The 24,587-nt window shown below is 44.0% G+C and overlaps 2 protein-coding genes across 3 annotated transcripts; both read right to left on the bottom strand.

Moving 5' to 3' along the window:
* Positions 1-43: 43 nt before the first annotated feature.
* LOC101779821 (disease resistance protein RPP13) lies at positions 44-4,254 on the bottom strand. Of its 2 annotated transcripts, XM_004959578.2 has the most exons (4): positions 3,808-4,254; positions 3,236-3,381; positions 1,019-2,862; positions 44-937 (listed from the first exon to the last, which is right to left on the bottom strand). In XM_004959578.2, the coding sequence occupies exons 1-4, from the start codon at positions 4,153-4,155 to the stop codon at positions 420-422; spliced, it is 2,856 nt and encodes a 951-aa protein (XP_004959635.1). In that variant the 5' UTR covers positions 4,156-4,254; the 3' UTR covers positions 44-419. The 2 variants fall into 2 exon arrangements, with proteins under 2 accessions (XP_004959635.1, XP_012698874.1); XM_012843420.2 differs by having other exon boundaries at positions 44-2,862; positions 3,808-4,252.
* Positions 4,255-4,489: 235 nt separating this feature from the next.
* On the bottom strand, positions 4,490-24,162 carry LOC101779431. Its single transcript, XM_012843976.2, has 21 exons — positions 23,714-24,162; positions 22,427-22,648; positions 22,146-22,352; positions 21,343-21,491; positions 21,184-21,235; positions 13,672-20,310; positions 13,237-13,485; positions 12,748-13,020; positions 12,138-12,635; positions 11,671-12,054; positions 11,174-11,305; positions 10,520-11,068; positions 10,023-10,295; positions 9,470-9,910; positions 8,958-9,371; positions 8,515-8,874; positions 8,286-8,372; positions 7,608-8,180; positions 6,679-7,206; positions 6,061-6,459; positions 4,490-5,722 (listed from the first exon to the last, which is right to left on the bottom strand). Exons 3-21 carry the CDS (start codon positions 22,195-22,197, stop codon positions 4,815-4,817), a joined length of 12,960 nt encoding a protein of 4,319 aa, XP_012699430.2. The 5' UTR covers positions 22,198-22,352; positions 22,427-22,648; positions 23,714-24,162; the 3' UTR covers positions 4,490-4,814.
* Positions 24,163-24,587: the final 425 nt, after the last annotated feature.

Here is a 24,587-nt window from a genome sequence, read left to right as displayed (position 1 = left end):
TGCTAAACCAAAACAAATCTATGCACACTGAAGAATTATAAACTAGTAAACTACATTGTACCGGAAGTCGTTGATGATCGAAAATGTTTCAGCAAGGTGCATCAAAAGTCCGTACCAACAAGAAACTGATTGCATGGTGGGGGTGAACCTTTGTTCAGTAGGGACTGCCTCACCTCTCTCTCACCTGGTTCAGTACCTTGTGGAGCACCTGAAGGTGCTTCTGAGCTTGTTACAGATTTACAGGTGGTGAGTCGAGGTTTTCTAAGGAGGCAGCAGGTACATTCTGGGCGGACGGAAACCTTGAAGAGCCTGCAGGTTGTACCTCTTGATTCTGTACAGAACTTGTGGTTGCTTCTGCTGCATCGATATGTAAACATGCTACTCCGATGATGACCTAATCCACTCCACACACGAGGACCTCAATGTACTTGAATGTCGTCTGCTGCTTTCCCTACACCAGGACCAGCACCCTCCATGACGCTGAAACATGATTCAGAAGCCACCGCGTCGCATTGTTCATGCGGTATGCGTGCCCTTCTGACTAAATGACCGGGAACAACTCCTCGGTCTGTTACCATCGTGGGGGTAGTCAGGCGTTTGATCTTGCCGAAAAGCTTCTCATCCTCAAGCTTTATATTATCGACAATCTCTGGCATATTGTAGACTGCCACTTCTTGGATGTGTTCCAAGCCATTCAAGGCCTTAAGGGTCCTTAAGCTGTCACAATCATACATGGCTAAGATGGAAAGCATTGGCATCGCCCTTTTGCCTATCACTAGCTCCTGTAAGGTCGACACTTCCTTAAGCTTCAGTTTTGTGAGGCTCGGGAATCCGTCATGGAAGAACAGTGTTGTCTCAATGCATGAAACAACTAAGAGCTCCATCTCAGCAAGGCGTGGCAGTAGAGAAAGTTTGTCCACAAACTGCTGTGACAGTTCTGATTTATGCAAATGGAGAACGGTAAGGTTTGGTAGGACATAGCGGTCGCCCAGCAAATCATTTATTCCTTCTAGCTTACCATGCAGGATGAGGACCTGGAGACGGCGCATGCTTGAGGTAGTGAACATGTTAGTTGGAAGGACTTCACCTGATAAATTTAGGTATACAAGGAATTCCATTTTCCTCAGAGCAGCTGAAAGTGCAGTAATATGGGGTACTGAAATGCCAGACAAAGACAGTGATCGGAGATAGATCATATTGTTCAAGGGGCACTTCTTCTCATCCCAAAAATCAGAAGGCACCACACCATTGAGTGTCATCAAATTATTCAAGGGAACCGAACAATTAGGCAAAAGCATTTTCTCAGCAAGCACATGCCGTAGCGCTTCAATTCCCCAAAATTCATCTACAGTTTTCCCCACATTTGTTCTCCTTACGTCCAGTGTCTGGAGATTGTCAAGCTTATACATGGATGAGGGGAGCTCCTCCAAGTTGCTGTTCCTAATGCCAAGGTACCTCAAGTGGATTATGCTTCCAATCTCATCTGGCAGCTTTTGCATCTTAAGACCATTCAGGTCGATGACTCGGAGGAATCTGGAGCCCTGTAAGAAGTGGAGTCCATATAATGTATTTGAGCCAACATTCTCTGAAATGCTACAGGCTCTCGAGCACAACTCCGCAAGGTTGCCCCATAATGACTGAGGTTGCAGCTCTCCAAAGCTTGAGCTGCTGCGTTGGTCTTCTGCAAAATCACAGAGAAGAGAGCGCAGCTTGGGGAACGCATTAGGAATGTGGACATATGCATCCACATAATTCTGTATGGCAAGGCGCCGGACTGTGTTTGGATTTACAACATTAGCTTGATGGTGGATTTCAAGGAAACAAGAGTCTTGTGCTTCAGACTCCATAAAGGCATGGAGCAGATTGTGAATGGATACTAGCTTGATGCATCCTCCAGCATCCTTCTCCATGACCTGGACTAACCCTCTTGAGACCAGCTCTTTCAGATAGTCAAACCCAACATCCTCCAGAGTTTCTGCCTTCTTTGGCACTATAAAACCCTCAGCAATCCAAAGACGCACCAAACGATCTGGGTAAAGAATAACATTTTCTGACACGGATGCAAAGTAGAGGAAACATGACTTAAGGTAGTGCGGCAAGTCATCAAAAGCCAAAGACCATATGCTTCTAACTGGTTTTGGCTGGCCATTGGACTCAAGTTGTTCAAAGACATCGTCCCACTCCATGGGAATCGCCTTTGATCGTAAAACTCCTGCAAGAACGGAAATGGCGAGAGGTAGACCTGTTGATATATTGTGAACTTTTTCATAGTAACCCCTGCTCCAATAATTTTGCGGAGGTTCTCTTGCACCAAAAACTCGTTGACAAAACAACTGCTCTCCATGTTTCATGTCAAGATAAGGAAGCTCAATGGGAGCTATCTGTGGGTCAATGTGATTGATTTCCTTCACATTTAGATGTGTGGTGATTAAGATCCAGCTGCCATTAGTATCTGGCAGCACGTCTAACAATGAGTTCCAGTCGCTAATGCTAATTAAACCATCAAGAACAACTAGGTACGTCCTGTTCTGAAGGTTCTGTGAAAGCTTGAGTTCCTTATCGATGATTTCCTCGTCACCAGGAGCTTCTGGGACCTGTGAGCTGACCTGCGTGTACATAATCTCTACATAGTCCCTGAACCTGATATGTTGTGGAAGACATACCCAAGCATGCACCTCAAAGTGTTTCATGATATCTGGGTCGTTGTACAGCTGTTTTGCAAGTGTGGTCTTCCCAATGCCACGCTCCCCCAAAATTGAGATGACAGCTCGGTGAGAAATGTTTCCTTCTTTGTTCATGATACGGTTCTTGAGGATCTCAAATTCATCTTGTCTGGAGCCCATAACATATTTATCCTCGTACCTGCGGCATGTTTCAGTCAGCACTAATTTCAATATTGAAGTTATGAGTTTACAACCATATAGTTTGCTTTCAACGTGCAAAGTTGCATAGAGCAAAAGAAGAGTCTAATATATTGTGAAAGGGCCTCTAGCCTAGTGGTTAGAGTACTTGAGTAGCACCCTCCGTGGGAGCGAATTAAACGGGACTAGAATAAAAAACTATAAAAAATAGGTAGGGGCTTCCCTGCTGACTTCGGTCAAAAAAGAGTCTAATATATTATGTATTTTCTGAAGGGCACTTTGCTATGGTAGAAAGAACAGTGACCGCTTTAACTAAAACAGGTTAAATTGAAGTACAAGAAGATAAAAAGAATGAACACTAGACAGCAGTGTACCACTCTGGATCTGCTTGAACTGATGATGAGCTCCAAATTTCAGAAGGAGAACTTTCAATTTGATATGTTTCCTTGTTCTGATTAAGTTCATCGATCCTTTCATTGATCTTAGCTATCTGTTTTGACAGCCCACGACGTACAAAAATCTGCACCAACATAGACATGTTAATTTGCAAACCATCAGCATAGAGACATGTGACCATCGGCACACAAACTAAGAACCGCGGAATGTGAACTGTACTGACTCACACGATTCGCTAAACCAAACCAAACCAAACCAAACCAGCAAATGCCTGGTTTTCAAATAAACAACCAAAAAGAGAGATTCTTAGATCACACATTTGTTTGCCCCAAAGGCCCAAAATTGTCACAAGTTGTTCAATTCTGTACTGATTCGCAAAGAAGAGCTGAGTTATCGAGACAGAATATCAGGAAACAGAGGTACGTGAAACAACAGTAGATAACCATCAATGGGAAGTAATTATTGTACCCACGACCGCGCTGATAAAGGTAAATGATGATTCGCACTTTGGTAGCCGATGAGCAGTTAGGGTTTAACTGGCGGAATTCACCTGCGTGACGAGGCCCTGGACGAGGCTGACGGCGTCGCGGCCCCAGCCCCAGCCCCACCAACTTCCCCGGCGGCGGCAGAGGTGGAAGGCCTCGACGCGGAGGTGGAACTCGTCGACGGCGTCCTCGACCTCGAAGGCGACCTCCCTGGTCTCCCGCAGCCAGAGCAGGAGCAGCTCGCTGGCGCGGCCGCGGCGCTGGCGGTCGGCCCCGCGGACGAGCGCCTGCAGGTAGGCCAGCTTCCGGCGCAGCGCCCGGATCTCGGCGTCCACGCGCAGCAGCGCCGTCGCCTCCGCCGCCGCCAGCTCGCCCAGCTTCGCCACCACCGACGTCACCCCCGCGTCCGCCATAGCTGCCGCCCCCGCCCGGCACCCGCCGCCTGTCGTCTGACACTCTCAGTCTGTCTGCGTGTGCGAAGGCCGCAAGCGCAATCAAGTTAGGTTGGTGAACGGGCCCTGGCCTACGTGATGTTATGGTGTGGTGTGGTGGCCGTTGGAGTGGGATCCACCAACTCAAGGACCAGAACAGAGCTGGGGAGATTCAGACCCCATGTGCACTGAGGTGTTGACGACCTAGTAGCTACAATGGACAACTATGCTTCACTGCATGGTAAAATAATACTAAAAAATGCTGACAGGTACATAAGTTCTACCAATTGCAGAGAACCACTGTGAATACACTGGCTGATTATTGGACTGTTGAAAACAGAAATGCTGACAGAAAAGAATACATCGTCGCATTGCCATTGTTCAGAAAATCAGGGTAAAAATGTGCTTGGACAGGCACAACAAAAGAGCATACATGTAGAGTTACACTGACATCAACCCAAGGATGGTCACAGAATTTGACCTTATTCGATCATAAAGGATAAGCAAAGAAAATAAGATAAATGTTAAAACAGATGAAAAATTCACAAAACACTTGCTCTAGCTTGGCCTTTATTCAGTAGTGCATTCCAGCATAATGTGTTGGTAGAGGAGCCATATATAGCACAGCGGTTTACCGGAACTTAATCTTCCATGTCACCAGGCCTGCTGGGATCGGCTGAGTCATCCAGTATGCTGGAGTCCCTGTCCTTTTTCTGGGTACCAGGATAAGATTGTTCGGCAGATTTATCTGAAGCTTCTGCCTGAGATTGACTACTGTTGTTCTGGTAGCTATTTGCTGGACGGTCCCCTTCTCTAGGTTGCCCGGTTTCTGAGCTTGGTTCCTCAGTTTCACCGGTCTTGTCATCAGACTGTAGCTGCACCTTGGATTCTTCAGAAGACCTTGAGCTTTCCTTGGATTTACCAATTGCTTGGACATCACCTGGTGCACCCTCGGTTGAGTTGGGAGTATCTCTTGTGCTCTCGCCTAACCGCTGAACTCCTGAGGCTTCTTTTCCTGAATGATTTGAAGTTTCCACTTGAGACATTCTGTTGTTCTTCTGATTGGTATTTTCTGGGGCTTTCATGTCTTCTGGCCCACCAGTTTCAGTGTCATGTGCTTTAGTTTGTTCAGCTTGGTTGCCATTGCCCTCTAGTGACTGAACAATAGCTTGGTCAGTTTGTTGTAGGTTCCCCAGTTCATCACTTGATCCCATGCTTCCCTTAGGCCATGAAGATTGTTTTTGGGGTTCCTCAAATGTTGAAGATCTTACTGTGCCATCAGCTTCTTTGTTGTTATCTTTATATGACCGAGCGTTGAATTGCTCAATTTGCTGTAGCATCTTTGGATTTTCATCGGTTGATGCCCCTTCTACGTTCTTTAGGGAGTCCATTCCTTTGGAGTCTGCACTCTCAGATTGCCCAACTACTTGACTGGTTGGGAGATCGCCATTTGGTAGGGTTTTAGCTTGATCACCTTGACTCTTAGTGGGTTTCTCATCACTTGAAAAATCAAATGAAGCTTCTTCTGAAGGCTGAACTGAATTTGTACCTACAATTTGAAGACAGTGGAATCATAAGTTGTTAGGACATCAAAAACTTGCCTAAAATTATACATGAATGCTTTGTGCCTGAGATGGTGTGGATTAACTTGAGAAGGTAGGGTCTGTACTGACAATTTTTTACATTATCACTATGTATTATCTAATCTGATTTCGCAAAATCATTTATCAACGATTTTGATTAATATCAAACCAAAAATTGGTATCGAAACTACCTTGTTTTACCTATCATATAAAGTCATGACTGATCTAAAGTGGTTCAGCAAGGTGAACTGTATTCATACCAATGAGAAAAGAGAGATTCATAGTGGAGTGAACATTGCCTTACCTGGTTCAGTGCCTTGTGGAGAATCTGAAGGTGCTGCAAAGCTTGTCATAGGTGCCACAACTTCATCAGTTGGCAGTTGTCTCAGTGACTTAATATCTCCTAAAGAATCAGCAAGTTCATTCTTCGTGGATGCAGAACCTTCAGCCTGAACAGTTGGTGCTTGAGTTGCAGCAGAAGGTTGTGCCCCTTGGTTCTGTAGAGGACTACTGTCTGGCACATCACCACTGATTGGTGTTGAATCAGATCCAGTGCTTGCAGTTTGTACTTGCCTAGATGGAAGTGTTGTCTTTGCATCAACAACAGGACTCCCTTCACGCGATTCAGAAGCGCGACCAGCATAAGAGGCTTCGTTACTTGGTTCAGCGGAGAAAGGTGGTTCTGAAGCATGAGATACTTGATCTGAAATGACAGAAATGACCTCAGATGTGGCATGTGGCAGAAACATTTCTTTTGAGTAAGCCTTTATTTCTAGGCCAGCAAGATGGTGATTCTTTGGTTATTTCTTTCTTTTTTTTGGTCTATCATAGGAATCTTTGACTGATCTAAAACGATTCAACAAGGTGCATCAATGTCCAACTTATTCGTGGGCAGAATTTTAGTTGGCAGAGATTTCATTACCTGGTTCAGTACCTTGTGGAGCATCTGAAAGTACATTCTGGGTAGATGCAGATTCTAGTGGAGCCCTAGGAGTTGGCACTTGAGTGGCCGCAGGGCTGTCTGCCTCTTTATTCTGTAAATAACTTGTGGCTGGCACATCACTGCTAAGGCGGGTATCACCACTTATTGGTGTTGATTCAGGCCCAGTGCTTGAAGTTTGTGCTTGGTTAGATGGAAGCGTCATCATCTTATCTACAGCACTGCTCACTTCAGAACTAGGTCCTTCGGAAGCACGTCCAGCATAAGAGGCTTTTTCTTCAGTGACAACAAGTGGGTCCACTAAATTGCTGGTATGATCATCATCACGGGAGGCTTGCTGATCTTTCCGTAAAGCTTCTCTTGCATCTGGTGATGGTGCCTTGATTTGATGTCGACCAGTTGTTTCTGGACCTCGTCGTACATTTGGTTGATCACCTGCAGCAACATTTGCCTCTTCTTTCCTTGGTTCAGCAGAGGAAGGCAGCTCCGAAGTATGTGCTGGCTCTTTATCTGAAATTAAGGAAATTGACCTCATAATATGGTCAGAACTATTTCTCTTGGCCAGGAAGAAGGTGAACTTTAGTTAATTCTAAAGAGAAAACAACGACAGTATTACTGGATATAGCAAATTTCTGTTCAGCTAAAGGTATCACCACTTAGGAGTCAGAACAGTGAGTCTTACACGTTAACTATCTATAGTTTAATGTGAATTGGCAAATGATTTTACCCACAACTTGAATGCTAAAGAATACCTATACATATGGAAGAATTATAAAGTAAACTGTTTTACCTATATAATTGAAAGTCCTGAGTGATTTAAAATGGTTCAGCAAGGCAAATACATTGTCCATACCAATGAAAAACTGATTACATACATGTACTTATTTTTTGCTTATTAGAGATTTCCTCACCTGATACGGTACCTAGGGGAGCAACTGAAGGTGCAGATGGGCTCATTCTAGGTTCCAGGGCTTCATCAGTTGAGAGGTGTCCTGATGACTCGAATTTTCCTAATGAATCAGCGGGTACATTCTTGGCATATGCAGAGCCCTGTAGATCCTGTGTTTCTGGAAAAGAAGTTGATGCTGGCACATCGCCGCTGCTAAGACGAGCATCACCGCCAATTTCTGTTGAATCAGGTTCAGTGTTTGAAGTTTCTACTCGGCTAGATCCAGGTGTTGTTCCCTTATCAACATCATCACTGTGCCCTTCAGGTGACTCAGAAACATGTCTAGAAGGAGAAACTTGCCCCTGGCCAGGAAGTTTCTCATCAATGTGATCATCATCAGTACTTTTCTGAGTTACCCTTGAAGCATCAGGAGTTCCCAAGAACGGAGTCTTTGCTTTGTCTGGAGCAGGTGTCGTGTCATTTTGATCAATCATTTTTTCCAGTGTGCTGGTTTGATCTGTTGCAGCAGCAACACTGTCTTCTTTTGTTGGTGCAGTAGATAAAGATGGCTGTACAGAATGGACAGAATCTTGAACTGAAATGTAAGAGAAACCTTATTAATGGCAAGGCGGTTTAAAGGGTACGGCTACTAGAACGTGCACTGTTTGTTCACAGTCCATACTGGAAATAACTTCATTACCTGATGGAGAAAGCTTTTGTCCATCAACATCTGCATTATGTAGTTCTGTACCATATTGTGTACCTGGAGCTGGTGCTGGGTAGTGGCCTGAAATGCCAGAAACCACCTCATTAGTGGCAGAATGAATAGTTGGTACTAACGCGTTCCTGTTGGCTATTGCAAATTAACTACAGTCTATTAGAATGTGCACCGTTAGTAAATACTCCATACTGTTGAAAAAACTCATTACCTGACAGAGAAACCTTTTCTTCATCAACTGCTACTTGATCTGGTGCAGCAACATGCTGTGTGTCCAGCACTGATACAGAGGGTGGTTTGGAAGACTTCGCCTCACCCAACTTGTCAGCAGGTTCATCTTCCTGACGTTTCCCTGAAGGATGTTGTGTATAAGAGGATGGTGCAGGTAATCTGACTTGTTGCCCAGGAATTGTTTGGGAGTCCTTGGCTTGATCAGGTGCAGAAACAATAGCATCTCCATTTCTTGCTTCAGTGGTGGAATTTAGGTGTGCGGAAGGAGCTAAATCTCCAACCTCTTTGCTCCTTGGCTCAGCAGAGGAAGGAGGCTTTGCAGGATATGCAGAATCTTGACCTGAATATTTGATTTTGATGGTCAGTTTTGTAGGTCTAGGCATGTGGATAGTGCATTATATGGCTATATAGTTACGGAGTTACCTGACGGGGAAGACTTCTGTTCAGCAGCCGCTAACTCACCATGAGTAGCACCACGAGCATCCAGAGTTGTCGATGGTTTCAAGGACTGAACAGAGGCATTAGTAGATATAGCTTCAGTGTCTAGGGAGTCTTTAGCCACACGAGGTGGATGTGCTTCAGTTGCAGATTTTGGTTCTTCCCCTTGAACTGATAAAGGTCTTCTGTCTGGTTCAATGCTAGTAGGGTGGACATCACCATGGGAAGGTGTAGTATCAAGCACATCTTCTGATGTCCGAGGCTCCCTTGTGTATGGTGTGTTTTGTTGATCAATCATAGTTGGCTGTTCCTTGATTTGTTCAGCAGTGGGAATACCCATTTGTTCTTTCATTGGTTTACCGGAGATAGGCTGTTCAGCAGAATGAGGTAACTCTTGGTCTAAAATGTAGGAAGAAATGTCAGCCGTAGCAGGGTATATTTTTTCTGCAGAATACAATCGACAATTTTTTTCTCATGTTAAAAGAGAAACTAATTACCTGATGGGGCAAATTTCTTTTCAGCAGCACCTACTTCACCTGGTCCAAAAGCAGCCTGTTGATCATCAGGACTGACTTCCTGAACTTCTGACGAGGCAACTTGGGCATCTGAGGTTGGAGAAACTATGGCGCCTGGTAGAGATGCCATTTCTTCTTGACCAGGGATTGCTTGTGATGCATGTGAAACCTGTTCTTTACTTGGAACGAATGGTTTTCCTGAATCACCGGTGCGGCGATTATCAGGAGTTACCTCCTGGATTTTCCCTATAACACCCTGGGTATCTGAGGCTGGAATTCCTATTGTGCTCGGTGCAGATGGCCTGGCTTGTTGCCGAAAAACCATTTGCGGCGCATTAGAATAATCAGCTGAAGAAACATTACTGTCTGCCTTTTTTTGTTCAACAGGGGAAACAGGTTGTGCAGCACGAGCTGATCCTTTATCTAAAATGCATGAAGCAAAATGTTAGTTTTGAGGAATGTTTCAGGATGCAAATCTTCTCTAGGTCCGCTAGCAATTCTTGTTTTAGAAAATACTTAAATATGAATCAGTTACCTGATGGAGTGGGTTTCTGGTCAGAATGGGCTACTTCAGCCGCTAAGGTGCCAGCAAGTTGGGGATCCATTGATGTTGGGCCAGCTATAGGCGCCATCGCTTCTTGATTTGCTCCTGGGAATATAGTTTTAGCTGTTTCTGGAGCAGGTGTTATGGCTTGTGGATGAGTTATTGTCTCCATGTCCTTGGTTTGATCAGGTGGGGTAACAACAGTATTGTCTTCTGTTGGCTCAGTAGAGAAAGGGGGTTGTACAGATTGAGCAGAATCTTGACCTGTCATGTTATGGATAACCTTAGTAGCAGCAGAACTATGCATTTGTCCACAATGTGACACTAACCAAAAAAAATGCATACTAAATAATAAATGCAATGTTTCGGAAGTCATGGATCATCTAAATAATTCCGCAAGGAGTAACAAGAGTCCCTACCAATGAGAAATTAGTAACATGATGGAGTGAATTCCTGTACATAAGGGATTGCCAGACCTGGTTCAGTACCTTGTGGAGCATCTGAAGGTGCTGCTGAGCTTGTCACTGGTTCCATGACTTGATCGGTTGAGGCCTGTCTTGGTGGGTCAAATTTTCTGAAGGAATCATCCTGAGTGGGTGCAGAACCTTGTAGAGATTGGGTAGTAGGTGCTTGAGTTGTTACAGGAGGTTGTGCGTCTTGATTCTGTAGAGAACTTGTGGGCGAAACATCACCACTGATCGGTGTTAAGTCAGGCTCAGCAGCTGAAGTTTGTGCTTGGCTTGATAAAAGTGTTGTCTCCTTATCAACAACACTACTGTCCACTTCAGGAGTAGGTCTGTCATATAAGTCAGAAGGAAGTACAGCATAAGTGGTTTGTTCAGGAAGCACAGCATGAGAGGGTTGCTGATCTTTCGGTAAAGCTTCTCTTGCATCTGGTGATGGTGACTTGACTTGATGTCGACTGGTTGTTTCTGGACCTTGTGGTACATTTGGTTGATCACCTGCAGCAGCATTTGCCTCTTCTTTCCTTAATTCTGCGGAGGAAGGCGGCTCTGAAGTATGTGCCGGCTCTTTATCTGAAATAAAGGAAATTGAACTCAGAATATGGTCAGAACTATTTCTCTTGGCCAGGAAGAAGGTGAACTTTAGTTAATTCTAAAGAGAAACAATGACAGTGTTACCAGATATAGCAAATTTCTGTTCAGCTGGGGTAGCTTCGCCTTCTGGGATACCATGCTGGGTTTCTGGAACAGATTCTAAGTCCACTGTAGATGGCATAGAAGCTTGCCGTGGTGGTTGGACTGAATTTGTACCTGTAATTTGAAGACAGTGATTTCACTATTGGTTTCAATTTGAAAAACTTAAGCTCTATTGCTCAGATGGTCTGGGTCCAGATCGTTCCATGAGAAGGGTATCACCACTTAGGATTCTGGACAGTGAGTCTCTTATAAGATTGACTATATAGAGTTTAACGTGATTTCGCAAATGATTTTGCCCACAACTTGAATGCTAAAGAATACCTATATATATGAAAGAATTGTAAAGTAAACTGTTTTAACTATATAATAGAAACTCCTGAGTTTTTTAAAATGGCCGGCAAGGCAAATAAATTGTACATGCCAATGAAAAACTTATTGCATACATGGACTTAATTTTTGCTAATTAGAGATTTCCTCACCTGGTAGGGTACCTAGGGGCGCAACTGAAGGTACAGATGGGCTCATTATAGGTGCCATCGCTTGGTCAGTAGTTATATCTTCAGGGTCTAGGGAGTCGTTGGCCACATGAGGTGGTGGAGCTTGAGTTGCAAATTTCGGTTCTTCCCCTTGAACTGATAAAGGTCTTCTGTCTGGTTCAGTGCTACCAGCAGGGTGAACATTGCCATGGGTAGGTGTAGTATTAAGCGCATCTTCTGATGTCCGAGGCTCTCTTGTGTATGGTGTGTTTTGTTGATCAATGATAGTTGGCTGTTCCTTGATTTGTTCAGCAGTGGGAACAACCGTTTGTTCTTTACTTGGTTTACTGGAGGTTGGCTGTTCGGCAGAATGAGATAACTCTTGATCTAAAATAGAGGAAGAAATGTCAGCAATAGCAGGATTATATTTTCTCAATACTTTTTCTCATGTTAAAAGAGAAACTAATTACCTGACGGGGCAAATTTCTTTTCACCAGCACCTACTTCACCTGGTCGAAAAGCAGATTCGACATGAGAACCTTGCTTTCCACTTGAAAACAATGGAGTAGTTGACTCGACAGCCTGTTGATCATCAGGACTGACTTCCTGAACTTCTGACGAGGCAACTTGGGCATCTGAGGTTGGAGAAACTGTAGCGCCTGGTAGAGATGCCATTTCTTCTTGACTAGGGATTGCTTGTGATGCATAAGAAACCTGTTCTTCACTTGGAACAAATGGTTTTCCTGAATCATCTGTGGGGCGGTCATCAGGAGTTACTTCCTGGATTTTCCGTATAACACCCTGGGTATCTGAGGCTGGAATTCCTATTGTACTCGATTCAGATGGCCTGGCTTGTTGCCGAAAAACCATTTGTGGTACATTAGTATAATCAGCTGCAGAAACATTACTGTCTGCCTTTATTGGTTCAACAGGGGAAAAAGGCAGTGCAGCACGAGCTGATCCTTTATCTAAAATGCATGAAGCAAAATGTTAGTTTTGAGGAATGTTTCATGATGCAAATCTTCTCTAGGTCCGCTAGCAATTATTGTTTTAGAAAATACTTAAATATGAATCAGTTACCTGATGGAGTGGGTTTCTGGTCAGAATGGGCTACTTCAGCTGGTAAGGTGCCAGCAAGTTGGGGATCCATTGATGTTGGGCCAGCTATAGGCGCCATCGCTTCTTGATTTGCTCCTGGGAATGTAGTTTTAGCTGTTTCTGGAGCAGGTGTTATGGCTTGTTGATGAGTTATTGTCTCCATGTCCTTGGTTTGATCAGGTGGGGTAACAACAGTATTGTCTTCTGTTGGCTCAGTAGAGAAAAGGGGTTGTACAGATTGAGCAGAATCTTGACCTGTCATGTTATGGATAAACTTATTAGCAGCAGAACTATACATTTGTCCACAATGTGACACTAAACCAAAAAAAAAAATGCATACTAAATAATAAATGCAATGTTTCGGAAGTCATGGATCATCTAAATAATTCCGCAAGGAGTACCAACAGTCCCTACCAATGAGAAATTAGTAACATGGTAGAGTGAATTTCTGTTCAGAAGGGATTGCCACACCTGGTTCAGTACCTTGTGGAGCATCTGAATCATCTGTGGGGCGGTCATCAGGAGTTACTACCTGGATTTTCCGTATAACACCCTGGGTATCTGAGGCTGGAATTCCTATTGTACTCGGTTCAGATGGTCTGGCTTGTTGCCGAAAAATCATTTGCGGTGCATTAGTATAATCATCTGCAGAAACATTATTGTCTGCCTTTATTGGTTCAACAGGGGAAAAAGGTTGTGCAGCACGAGCTGATCCTTTATCTAAAATGCATAAAGCAAACTGTTAGTCTTGAGGAATTTTTCATGATGCAAATTAATTCTTTCTGATTTGTGGCTCTTGTTGGGTTTCAACTCTAGCCTACCCCAACTTGCTTGGGACTGAAAGGCTATGTTGTTGTTGTTGTTGCAAATTAATTTTTTCTGCAACACTTAAAGATAATCAGTTACCTGACAGAGTGGATCTCTGTCCAGAATGGGCCACTTCAGCTGGCAAGGTGCCAGCACGTTGGGGATCCATTGATGTTGAGCCAGGTATAGGTGCTGTTGCTTCTTGATCAGTTATGATTGGTTTTCCCGATTCAATTTTTCGCGAGTCACCAGTATGTACATATTGGGATGAATCAGGGTCATGTGGAGTCTCAACAGTTGGCTGTGCTTGAGTTGATGCAGGTGGCCGTGCCTGTCGATCATGTACATATCCTGTGATGGGCTCATCACCACTAGCATGATATGTTGCTGTCTTTTCATCAATAGCCACATCATGAGTTGACAAGCTGGCATCATGAACATCTTCATGGATTTTGGCTGGATCTTGTGTAGCTTTTGCAGCCTCTAATCTACGGCGCTCAGGTGTCCTGACAAGCTTTAAATCATCAGCTTCATCAGCATCAGGAGTTGTTCTCTTAGTAGATGCTGAAGCAGGATGAACAGCTTTAATTGGTTGTTGCATTTGTTTTGGTGATCCCACTCTTTCATCAATATTGGACTGCTTGGCAAACTTATCATCGACGGTGGCATCATCAGCTCTGGCAGCTTCTGGAAGTGATGGCGCGGTACGTCCAACATCAGATAGTCCTGCTCCGATTGGTACAGGTGAACTGAGAGTTGACTTTTGATCATTGTTAGAAGACATGGCCACCTCAGCATCGCCAGAATCAGTATTTACACCATGTAATGGAGCAGATGTGCGTTGCCATTGATCAATGGTGAATGATTTACTAGGCAAATCTCCATCAGGGTCTGCTCTTTGTAATGGTTCAGAGAGAGGTTGTACTTGGGATGATGGTTCTTTGCTTGATAGAGGTGAAGCCACTTTCTGATCATCGGCGGTGTGTTTTTTATATGGCTCTTCTGCACTGTGATCATCACGAATATCTGCTCTGGCTGGTGCAGAAGCACTTAATTTCTCATCATAAGTGTATGGAGCACCAGAAGATTCTTGATGCTCTGGGGTAGAACTATCTACTTTCTCACCAGCTTGGATGATTTGAGCTTCCTCTTGGCTCTCTTGTGCAGGTAGAGGCCCCTTCTGGTAAACTGGGGACATTTTGTCCACCATACTATAGCCCTGAGAATCGGTAGGCTGTGTCTTGGGTGTTGAGGATTCGCTTTCCTGGAACATTTCCCTAAGGCGCTCTGTTGAGAATGACTTTTCTTCATCATTGTTTGCATCTTTCCAGTCCTTCCTTTGGTCAACAGTTGGCATTGTAGATTCTCCTCTGGTGAGCTGAGAATCTTGAGCATCCAAAGCTTGTGCTTTGGGTAATGTAGAGCCAGGACCTATAGCTTCTTCAAAGGTGCCTCTAGATTCATTGGAACTGTCAGGAATGTATGGAGACTGTATTGTGTCACCGGTTGGAGCATCCTCAGCTGCTGCTACCTGTCTTGGTGGACGAATTGCTTTCTGACGATCTGATGATTGCTCTCCAGATATCCCTGTCTTTCTATCCACCATTTTTTGTTGTTCAGGAATAGTTTCTCTACTTTGCATGCTTTTGTCCCTAGCTTCTCCAACATGTATTTGCCTTGATGGAGTAATAGCAGGTTGCTGAGTATACGTAGGTTTGGCACTAGATGGTGTAGATTCAGCAACCTTAGTTTCCTTGAAGGTATCTTTACCCACATCATGAGTTGACAAATTGACGTCATGAACATCTTCATGGACTGTGGCTGGATCATCTCTTGCTTTTGTTGCTTCTGATATTTGGCCATCAGGTGTGCTTACAAGCTCTAAATCACCAATTTCATGACCTTCACGAGTTGCTCTCTTAGTAGGTTCCGAAGCAGGATGAGCATCTGGACTTGATGTTTGCATTTGTATTGGTTTCCCAACTCTTTCATCAATAATCGACTGCTTGGCAAACTTATCACCAATAGTGGCATGATCATCCACGGATGCTCCTGGAAATGGTGGTGAAGCACGTTGCACACCAGATTTTTCTGCTTCTATTGGTACAGGTGGTTCCACTCTTTCCTCACCAGATTCTTGCTGTTTCATTGGTGTTGGCTTCTGACCATGTAGTGGCACAGATGCATGTTGCCATTGATCAATGTGATGGAGAGCTGCATCATGTGATGGTTCGGGGGGAGGTTGGACTTGGGAAGTTAGTTCTCCGCTCAAAAGAGGTGGTGCCACTTTCTGGTCATCGGTACTGACATCTCCATATGGCTCTTCTGCACTGAAGTCATCATGAGTTTTTGCTCTTGCTGGTTCTGAAGCATTTAATTTCTCATCAAGAGTATTTGGAGCATCAGAAGCTTGTTGATGCTTCGGTGTAGAACCACCTGCTTTCTCACCAACTGGGATGGTTTGAGCTTGCTCCTGACTGTCTTGTGCCACCAGAGGCTTCTTCTGGTAAATAGAGGATGTCTGCTCCTTAACAGAGCCCTGAGAATCAGCAGGACGTGCCTTGGGTGTTGTGGATTCACTCTTCTTGCTTGTCTCCCTACGCCGCTCCGTTGAGAATGGCTTTTCTCCAGTAATGGTGGTTTCAGTTCTTACTGCATCTTTTCCCTCTGATGATAATGAACCCAAACCATTCCAATCAGCAACTGATAATTTGGATTCTTTGAGACCATCTTGAACATCTGGTTGAGGTTTTATTGAAACGTCCTTCCTTTGGCCAGCAGTTGGTGTTGTAGATTCTCCAGTGGTGCGCTGAGCATCTTGAGCACCCAAAGATTTTTCTTCCGATAACGTTAAGCCACGGCCTTTAGCTTCTTCATAGTTGCCCCTAGATTTCTGGGAAGTATCAAGAATATCTGGAGACTGTATTGAATCACCAGCTGCACCAAGAGCATCTTCAGTTGTTGCCTGTCTTGATGGAGGAATTGCTTTCAGACGATCTGGAAGTTGCTTTCCACCTGTACCTGCCCTTCTTTCCACCATTTTTTGTCGGTCAGGAACAGTTTCTCTACGTTTTATCCCTTCGTCCCTGGTATCTTCCAGTTCTGCGTGCCTTGGAGTAGGAGCAGGTCGTTGGGTGTACAAAGGTTTTGCACTAGATGGTGTAGAGTCAGCAACCTTTGTTTCTTTGAAGGTATCTTTAGCCACATTATGGGTTCGCAAATTGGCATCACGAACATCTTCCTGGAGTATGGCTTGATCATGTCTAGTTTTTGCAGCTTCTGATATTTGTCCATCAGGTGTGCTGACAAGCTCTGGATCACCAATTTCATGACCATCAGGAGTTGCTCTCTTGGTATGTGCTGGAGCAAAATCTGGAGCTGATGCTTGCATTTTTGTTGGTTCTCCAACTCTTTCATCAATAATCGACTGCTTAGCAAACTTATCATTAGTAGTGGCATGATGAGCTGTGGAAGCTCCTGGGAATGATGTTGAAGCACTTTGAACACCAGATGTTTCTGCTTCTGTTGGTACATGCTGTTCCACCCTTTGCTCACCAGATTCTTTGGCCATCTGATTGACGCCCTCGACACTGGGAGTTGCTTGTTGACTCACTGGTGTTAGCTTCTGATCAATGGTAGCCATGCCAATCTTATCATCACCAGAACTAGAAGTTACATCATTTAAGGGCACAGATGCACGCTGCCATTGTTCAATGATGGATGGTTTGGTAGACGAACCTCCACGGGAAGCTGCCTCTTGTAACGATTCAGAGGTAGGTTGGACCTGGGAGGTTGGTTCTTTGCTCAACAGAGGTGGCACTAATTTCTGGTCATCGATAGTATCTTTTCTGTATGGATTTTCTGCACCAAAGTCAAAACGAGTTTTATGCTCAGGTGTAGCAGTCTTCCTTTCTCCATGTGTGTCTCGAGCATCTCTTGCCACAACTTTCTGTGGTTCAGGAATGGTTACTCTACTTTGTCTGCCTTTGCCCGGAGCATCTTCAACTTCTGCTTGCCTTGGAAGAGGAGCACCTTGCTGTGTGTACAAAGGTTTTGCACTTGTTGTTGTAGAGTCAACAAGTTTTGTTTCATCAAATATATCATTATCACCATCAGGTGCAATTTGCCGTGATGCAGAAGCAGTGTCGGCAACTTGCAGGTCTTCATCATCATCAAGATATCTCTTTGGTAATGATGTATTTGTCCTAGAAGAATTTTTGACCTCTTGTATTTGTGGAGAAATGGGTGCTCTCCAGGCATTTAACGGCTGCTTGGTTGATGCTACTTCATCAGCAGTATTTGATTCTTCAGAGGTTCCATTATCATCTTGGGCTGCTTTCTTCCTAGGTGTTGGAGCAGTCCCTCTTGGTTGCTTGCTGGCATCCTTAGCACTTTGATATCTTGTTTTTGATGGACGAGTCAAACTTGGATATCTTCTTTGGGATGGTGGAGCCACACTGCGACCATCTTGGTTTAATTCTTGCTCTGGTAAAGTAGAAGCAGCTTGCCAAGTGTCTGATTGTTCATCCCTAAGCAATGAGGGGCCACCAGACTTTGTTTCTTTGAAGGTGTCTTGATCATCTTGACCAATAGTTTGATCTAGCTTAAAATCAACGTCCCTAGATATTCCAGTGGTATCTTCAACATTAGCATGTTTTTCTTGGATTGCTGAAGTTGCACTATGACGATCTTCAGTTATTTCTTGCTTCCATGAAGGAGCATCAGCTCTCTGAAAATATGAAGGTTGCACTTGGGATAATGAAGAGTCAGAAATTTTTGTGTCTTGAGTGGTATCTTCAGAGTCTTTGTCAACCATTTGCCATGGAGTAGAAATTTTGTCTTTAGCTTGCTTGGAGGTATCTTCCATTCCAGAATATCTCTTTTGAAATGGTGCAGTAGTGTGGCGAGCACCATCTAAATCTTGCCTTGGGAGAGAAGATTGAGTAGCATTTGGAAAACTCTCACTGGATATGGTGGAATCTGCAGCCTTCGATTCACCAAACGTGCCTCTAGCATCTTGAGCTGCCCTTTGCCTTGGTACAGAAGCAGGGCCTCTAGGTTGCTTGTTGGTATCTTGACCACCTGGATACCCAGCTTGGGATGGAATTCTGCCTCGAGCATCTTTAGCTGCTTCTAGCCTTGATGGAGTTGCATCATGTTCTTGTGTAGAAGGGAGCAGTAATGCACTTCTCTGATCAGAAGATGCTTTATCCTCAACAATTCCTCGACTTCTCTGGTCAGTGTAGGGTCTTAGAGTTATATTTTCTCGCCTTTGAACCAGTTCGATGCTCATTGGCTCTTCAGGAACAGGATGTGAGGTTGCTTGTTCTGAATCTTGTGATGGGTACTGCTTCAAATCTTTGCTTGGTTTTCCTTGTTGAGTAGACATTAGATGATCAGCATCTTGCTTTAGGTCATTTAATCCAGTTGTAGCAGTATGCCACTGCTCAGCCTGCAACCTACGACGGACATCAGTTGTATGGGGCTTGCTAGCAGAAGTATCTGCAGGTTCAAATTTTGGCGGAGTACGACCAGAATATGGAATTGATTCTTTGTACTGAGAGTCAATACCAGTGGCTCCACTGTCACTCCTGTAGAAATCAGATACACTGGGTTGGTCAGGCTCTTCTTTGGCTGATATTGAACTGGTTTTAGTATGACCAGTGCCAATGCTGGACCCAGAGAATGCATCCGATGTTCCTGAAGTTCTTCGTGGAGTAGGTTTGATATATGGTGTTTCTTCATCAGTATGGCTTGGGTAGTAGTCAAACACATCAAGGTTATTAGAAACAACCTTAGATGAACTTGGCTTGTGTCTAGAATGGAGATCTTTTACAGTGGGTTCAGGGATTGAGGCATCTTTAGTACTGGACTTGGCAGCATCAGCTACTGGAGGCTTCTTGGCAGTGGTATGGGAGGCATCATCTTTAATGCTTTGGGCAGTAATAGGTTGTTTCATAGAAGTGGTAGGAGTACTTTGAACTGAGGTTGGTAGTGTTTCATCAGGGGCATTAAAGACAGTAGTTTCCTTGCTTAGGACAGCTGAAGTTTTATCAGCGGTAGGAGTGCTTTGGCTAGAAGAAACCAGTGCTTCATTGTGGAAAGTATCAATAGGAAGGGGAGGAACTATGGAAGATGATGACACAGTATCAGCAGGAGGAACCAATATTGCAAGAGGTTCTGTGCCGATCTGCTGTCTAGAGTATATCCGAATTGGGTGGCCAGAGGTTCTAGGATGCTCTTTCTGCTGCTGCTGTTGCTGCTTCTTCAGTTCCTCTTGTTTGTTCTGCTCCTCCACCCTCTTCATATCCCACAATACTTGCTGCCAAGACTTCCGAGTAGAAATCTCCTCCCACCACCTGCTCACATTTTTCCTCGAGTCATACAGGTAGGCAAACTTGTCAGATGCGGTGATGTAGTGAGAGTTTGGCAAGTGAACAAGATCAGCAAGGGTGAACTTGTTTCCAGCAAGGAATCTGCTGTCACTGAGCCTTTGCTCGTAAACTTCCAGAACTTCTTCTATCTTTCTTGTATGCATGTCAATATCATCGCCGTCGTCTTCATCCGGGGGAAAGGCCAAATGGCAGTACAAGGCCCGGCTCGGAGGGTTGAAAGCATGCTCCTCATTGTGGAGCCATTGCTCAACTGAAGCCCTCTCCAAGGCATCCTTCCCAAGGAGGAATGCATCTCCTTGATGTTCATATTTTTCTGCTATGTAGCGGCAGATTCCTCTGGATTCTGAAAATAGAAGGCAGAACAATCAGTTTTAAGTGAGCCATCATTCATCCTGTTGATAAAGACTCATCTTCAGTAACACAAGAAAAGTTCAATCTTCAATGTAACCTCACAGTGTCACTCAAAGAGTGTACCATGAAGACTTAAAAAAAAGAGATTTCAATAATGAGAAGTTGAAATTTAAATTCCAATTGAAATGTTTAGAGAAAGAAAAGTATGACAGCTATGTTATCTATACTTTATATGATTTTTTTTCTCAAACATGCAGGAGAGCTGTGTATCATTATCTATAGCTTATATGAATGTATTGTCAAGATCATACACAAATTTGAATTCTGATGCATTCTCGGATTTGCAACCATCTGTTACACATTAAGTGAAAATATACTGATGACTCCTTACTGGCCAGTGTTCACCGCAAAGGAACACTTAGTAAAGCTTGCACAGATCCAGTTTGCCACAAAATTATTTTAGTAAAGCTTTTATAGACATAAATCACCAAATGTCAGTTACTCCAGTGCTTAGTGGGCTGGTCAATTTGCTGCTAACATGCATGATTTCAGAAAACTGGTTGGCACCCACTTTGAACAAGCAGGAATACTAGCTAGATTCATCGCATACCATACCGAATGAAAGGATATATGATATGGTGAAAAAATCCTATCCTTTTTGGTGAACAAGACAGCTCAAGAATAACAAATGCCAGGAAGTTAAGAGATTGGTTGAAATTTTATCCCAGATTTCTGACAGTGCTCTAGCGATAACTAATAAACAACCTATCTCCTTGAATCAAGCTTAACTTGAATATTATCCAGCAATTGAAAATATAAGGCTCAAGGAATGAAGGTCCGACATCAAATGGTAATGAAGTATTACCTTCTAGAAATGTAGGCCCATCATAGAATGGAACTGGAGCATGTGACGATGCCTGCAGAGTGCAGGGGAAGAAAATGCAATAACATGATTAACTGCTTAAATCTCAAAACAACTTCATCTTGACCAAAAGAAAATACTAGAATTGGAGACTCCAAGTACCTGCAGTCTGAGTAGGCTCTTGTAAGAGGCAGTGTGAGTTTCAAACTTGATATCCTTCTCATAGAGGCATGCAAGCACTCTCGAGACATCAGGTAAGATAATAGATTTCTCATGATACACCTGTACGCTAGGTGCTCCAGTACCAAGCCCTACCATGATGCCATGAACATAGGTTACCGATGCTGAAATGGTGTGAAATTAAATATATAACTCTGTCGTTCTAAGATATACTAGGTTCCCTGCCTCTCTCATCAAGCAAAGAGAAGATGCTTAAAGTGGGAACCAAGAAAGGAAACCAATTGAGGAAGAGAATAGACCAAAATGAGATAGATAAAGGAGGAAAGAAGGAAACAAAGAGAAAAGCAAAAGCGAAAGTAAACAAAACCTGAGTAGACAGCAGTTAGCTTTCAAGCTATGATATGATCTCTTCTGAATATGTTCTGTAGCATCAAATTTTACCCCCTAAAAATTATAATGGCCAATATTTTCAGGAACTTGATTGTAAAATATCCTATAATTAACAAATTACTAACAAAGCTAGACAAAGTATAAGTGAAGTAACAGAAAAGTTGCATATCTTTTTAGAGAAAAAAAATACTCTATTAAGCCAAAGGAGTTTATTGCATTGCACACAAATGAGATTGAGCCCCATTTTTTTTTTGGAAGATGCTAAGTTTCTTCTTAAAATTTTATAGCATAAAATGAGAGCACATTGTCACCCCTAAAACATGAAATGACAAAGAATAGTGAGGGTATTAAACATAAATATTGGATATATCAAAAGATTGGAGCAATCAAAATACCATGTGTTGCATTATCATATACAAGAAGTTTTATCGAAAACTCCCACAGCATCACACCTCAGAAGAAAGGTGTTAAAAGTTGTAGTTGATTCCTTGAATCATACATAATAACCAATGCAACTGGAGGACGGATGGGAAGAGCTAAAAGGTGCTGAGCTCTCAGCAGAATAACCACTTTATTCATTCATTGGACCTTTCATCTGAATCCTGAGGGCAAGAACTGTTACGGAACAGTAAAGCAAAGTAATACTAATAATGCAAGTTTAGCATCAAGAGCATACCTCTTGGACTACCGCAACAGATCCACCAGGATGTACGGTTGTCTTTTCATGTCAATACGAGAATATATTAAGCATCTCCAATCTCACGGAAGCAAAGGAACAAAATCTAGGCACAAGAGGGCTGGCAAGTTTTACGCATCTTTATTCAGAGTAGAGTTGTGCATGCAGGTGCCTTGTTCAGCATTAGGGTATAGCAATCTTTTCCTCTGAGAAAGCAAACACCTAGTAAAGAACAACATAACATGAGCACTTACATACAGCATAACTAGTAGAATTCCCAGAAAGAATACTGGGTGATCAAATTTGTAGACAGCATGTAGGAAGATGGTCAAAACATTCCCCAAAAAGTTAAAAAAGATGATCAAAACTAAATGGACTCTGGAAGAATCATAGCACGCCTAGAATTTGGTCTATTATTTCAGCTACAAGGGATCACAAACTGCTAGAAAAAGTTGACAATTTACAAGAATTTTGTTCCTGCATTACACATAGGGGCATTTGCATGGTTGACCTAACTTGATTTACTCAACGTGACTTTGCCCTCCTTTTTTCAACTTTGCACCATTGCCCCTTCTTTGACCGAGTCATTGCACTGTTGCATCCTACTTTGATGGCAAAAGGAAAATTATGACAATAGTTGATTGACACGGGCTGCAGCTTACAAATGGCCACTTTAGTCAACTGCAGCAGGTCTAAATCAAAGTTTACTGGTGCTGGGGCCTGTGATACCAAAAAACTGGTTCTGGTCATTCTCAGAACCTCAGACCCGTCCAATTGATTTCTTGCAGCCAACAATTATTCAGAAGCTCTACTCTTTTTTGCTTTCTGAAAATTTTCAGAAACTCAGCAAGCTTTGGACGAGTATTGTTTACTTTTGCAATGGCCGTAGTCCCTGCAGAGGAGGCTCACTGTGTTAGAAAGCTCAATGCAGTACAGCGCTACAATGTACCCTGAAATTGCAAAATCACACATACACAAACTTCCATTTTTCCTGACCCACCAAGGAAACAAGCCATGCCATGCCCCACGACCAAATCCCCAAAGAACACAAAGCACCTTTCAAACGGTTCCCATGGAACCAGTGAGAATAAAGCCATTGCCATCCAAAAAGACACAACGGTGACTAACTTCCACAATCCATCGCCACCACATTGCCACACATACAAGTTTGGAATGAGGTTCCCCAAGGAAGTGCGGATTGCGGTTGCCGAGGTGGCACCATGAAAAGGAGTGGAGTAGCAGTAACTATCAGCAGAGCGACCGTCTAGACCGAACAGGAGAGTGTACCTCACTTGCGTGTAGGAGTCGTTGCCGGGGCGCACCCGAGCGCCGCGGACGAGACCGCGGCAGCCACGCAGCGGATCAGCGCGTCACGAACTCGCAATCAAACAAGGAGGAGCCCGAGGTTGGCCGGCGACGAGTGATCCGAGCACCTCCCGGACGGCGTCGCGGCGGCCAATGGGTAGTGACTAGTGAGTAGGCGAGAGGAGACTGGAGAGCTCGCTGGAGGTGAGGAATCGTGGCCCCGAGGAGGGGGCACGCGAACCGGAGCGGCGGAACGCAGATCGTGTATCGCAGAGGCCCGGAGACGGGCAAGGAGAGGCACCGGAGAATCGCATGGACGGGCGCGACGAGACGAGGCATGCCGGAGCAGTAGATGACAGGAAACCGGTGGGAAAGGAGAATGTGTGAAGTAGCCCGCGGCTGATTTAACCGCCGGCGACGGCGACGAGATGGAGGGAGGAGTGGAGGATGAGAAATTGTTTTTCTTTAATTTGAGGGAAGTTGTCGGAAAATCGAAAATGGGTTGTGGGAGTGGGAGCCCGACAGGTGGGTCCGGCCTACTGGGCTTAAGAGAAAGCTGATTGGGCCATATGATGGGCTTTACTCCAGAGTTGTTACCCTGCGAGTGGCCTTGTTTAGTTGGCCAAATTGGGAGGTGCCAGCTGGTACTGTAGCACACTGTAGCGTTTCGTTTGTATTTGTGAATTATTGTCCAAACATTGACTAATTAGGCTTAAAAGATTTGTCTCGCAAAGTACAACAAAACTGTGCAATTAGTTTTTAATTTCATCTACATTTAGTACTCCATGCATGTACCGCAAGTTTGATGTGATGGGGAATCTTCTTTTTGCATAGTGCCAAAGTTGGGAGTTGGGGG

The sequence above is a fragment of the Setaria italica genome, chromosome II (assembly GCF_000263155.2).
Source record: "Setaria italica strain Yugu1 chromosome II, Setaria_italica_v2.0, whole genome shotgun sequence".
Taxonomy (NCBI): domain Eukaryota; kingdom Viridiplantae; phylum Streptophyta; class Magnoliopsida; order Poales; family Poaceae; genus Setaria; species Setaria italica.
This window is presented reverse-complemented; position numbering and strand designations above follow the sequence as displayed.

Excerpts from the sequence above, each read along its gene's own strand:
- LOC101779821 (XM_012843420.2), bottom strand. The coding sequence starts at position 4,155 with ATGGCGGACGCGGGGGTGACGTCGGTGGTGGCGAAGCTGGGCGAGCTG. Across the intron at positions 3,382-3,807 it reads TCCAGGGCCTCGTCACGCAG|ATTTTTGTACGTCGTGGGCT; the intron begins GTGAATTCCGCC and ends ATGTTGGTGCAG. Across the intron at positions 2,863-3,235 it reads GTTCAAGCAGATCCAGAGTG|GTACGAGGATAAATATGTTA; the intron begins GTACACTGCTGT and ends AACATGCCGCAG.
- LOC101779431 (XM_012843976.2), bottom strand. The coding sequence starts at position 22,197 with ATGCTGTGGGAGTTTTCGATAAAACTTCTTGTATATGATAATGCAACA. Across the intron at positions 21,236-21,342 it reads AGAGCCTACTCAGACTGCAG|GCATCGTCACATGCTCCAGT; the intron begins GTACTTGGAGTC and ends TGCACTCTGCAG. Across the intron at positions 11,069-11,173 it reads ACAGAAATTTGCTATATCTG|ATAAAGAGCCGGCACATACT; the intron begins GTAACACTGTCA and ends CCTTTATTTCAG.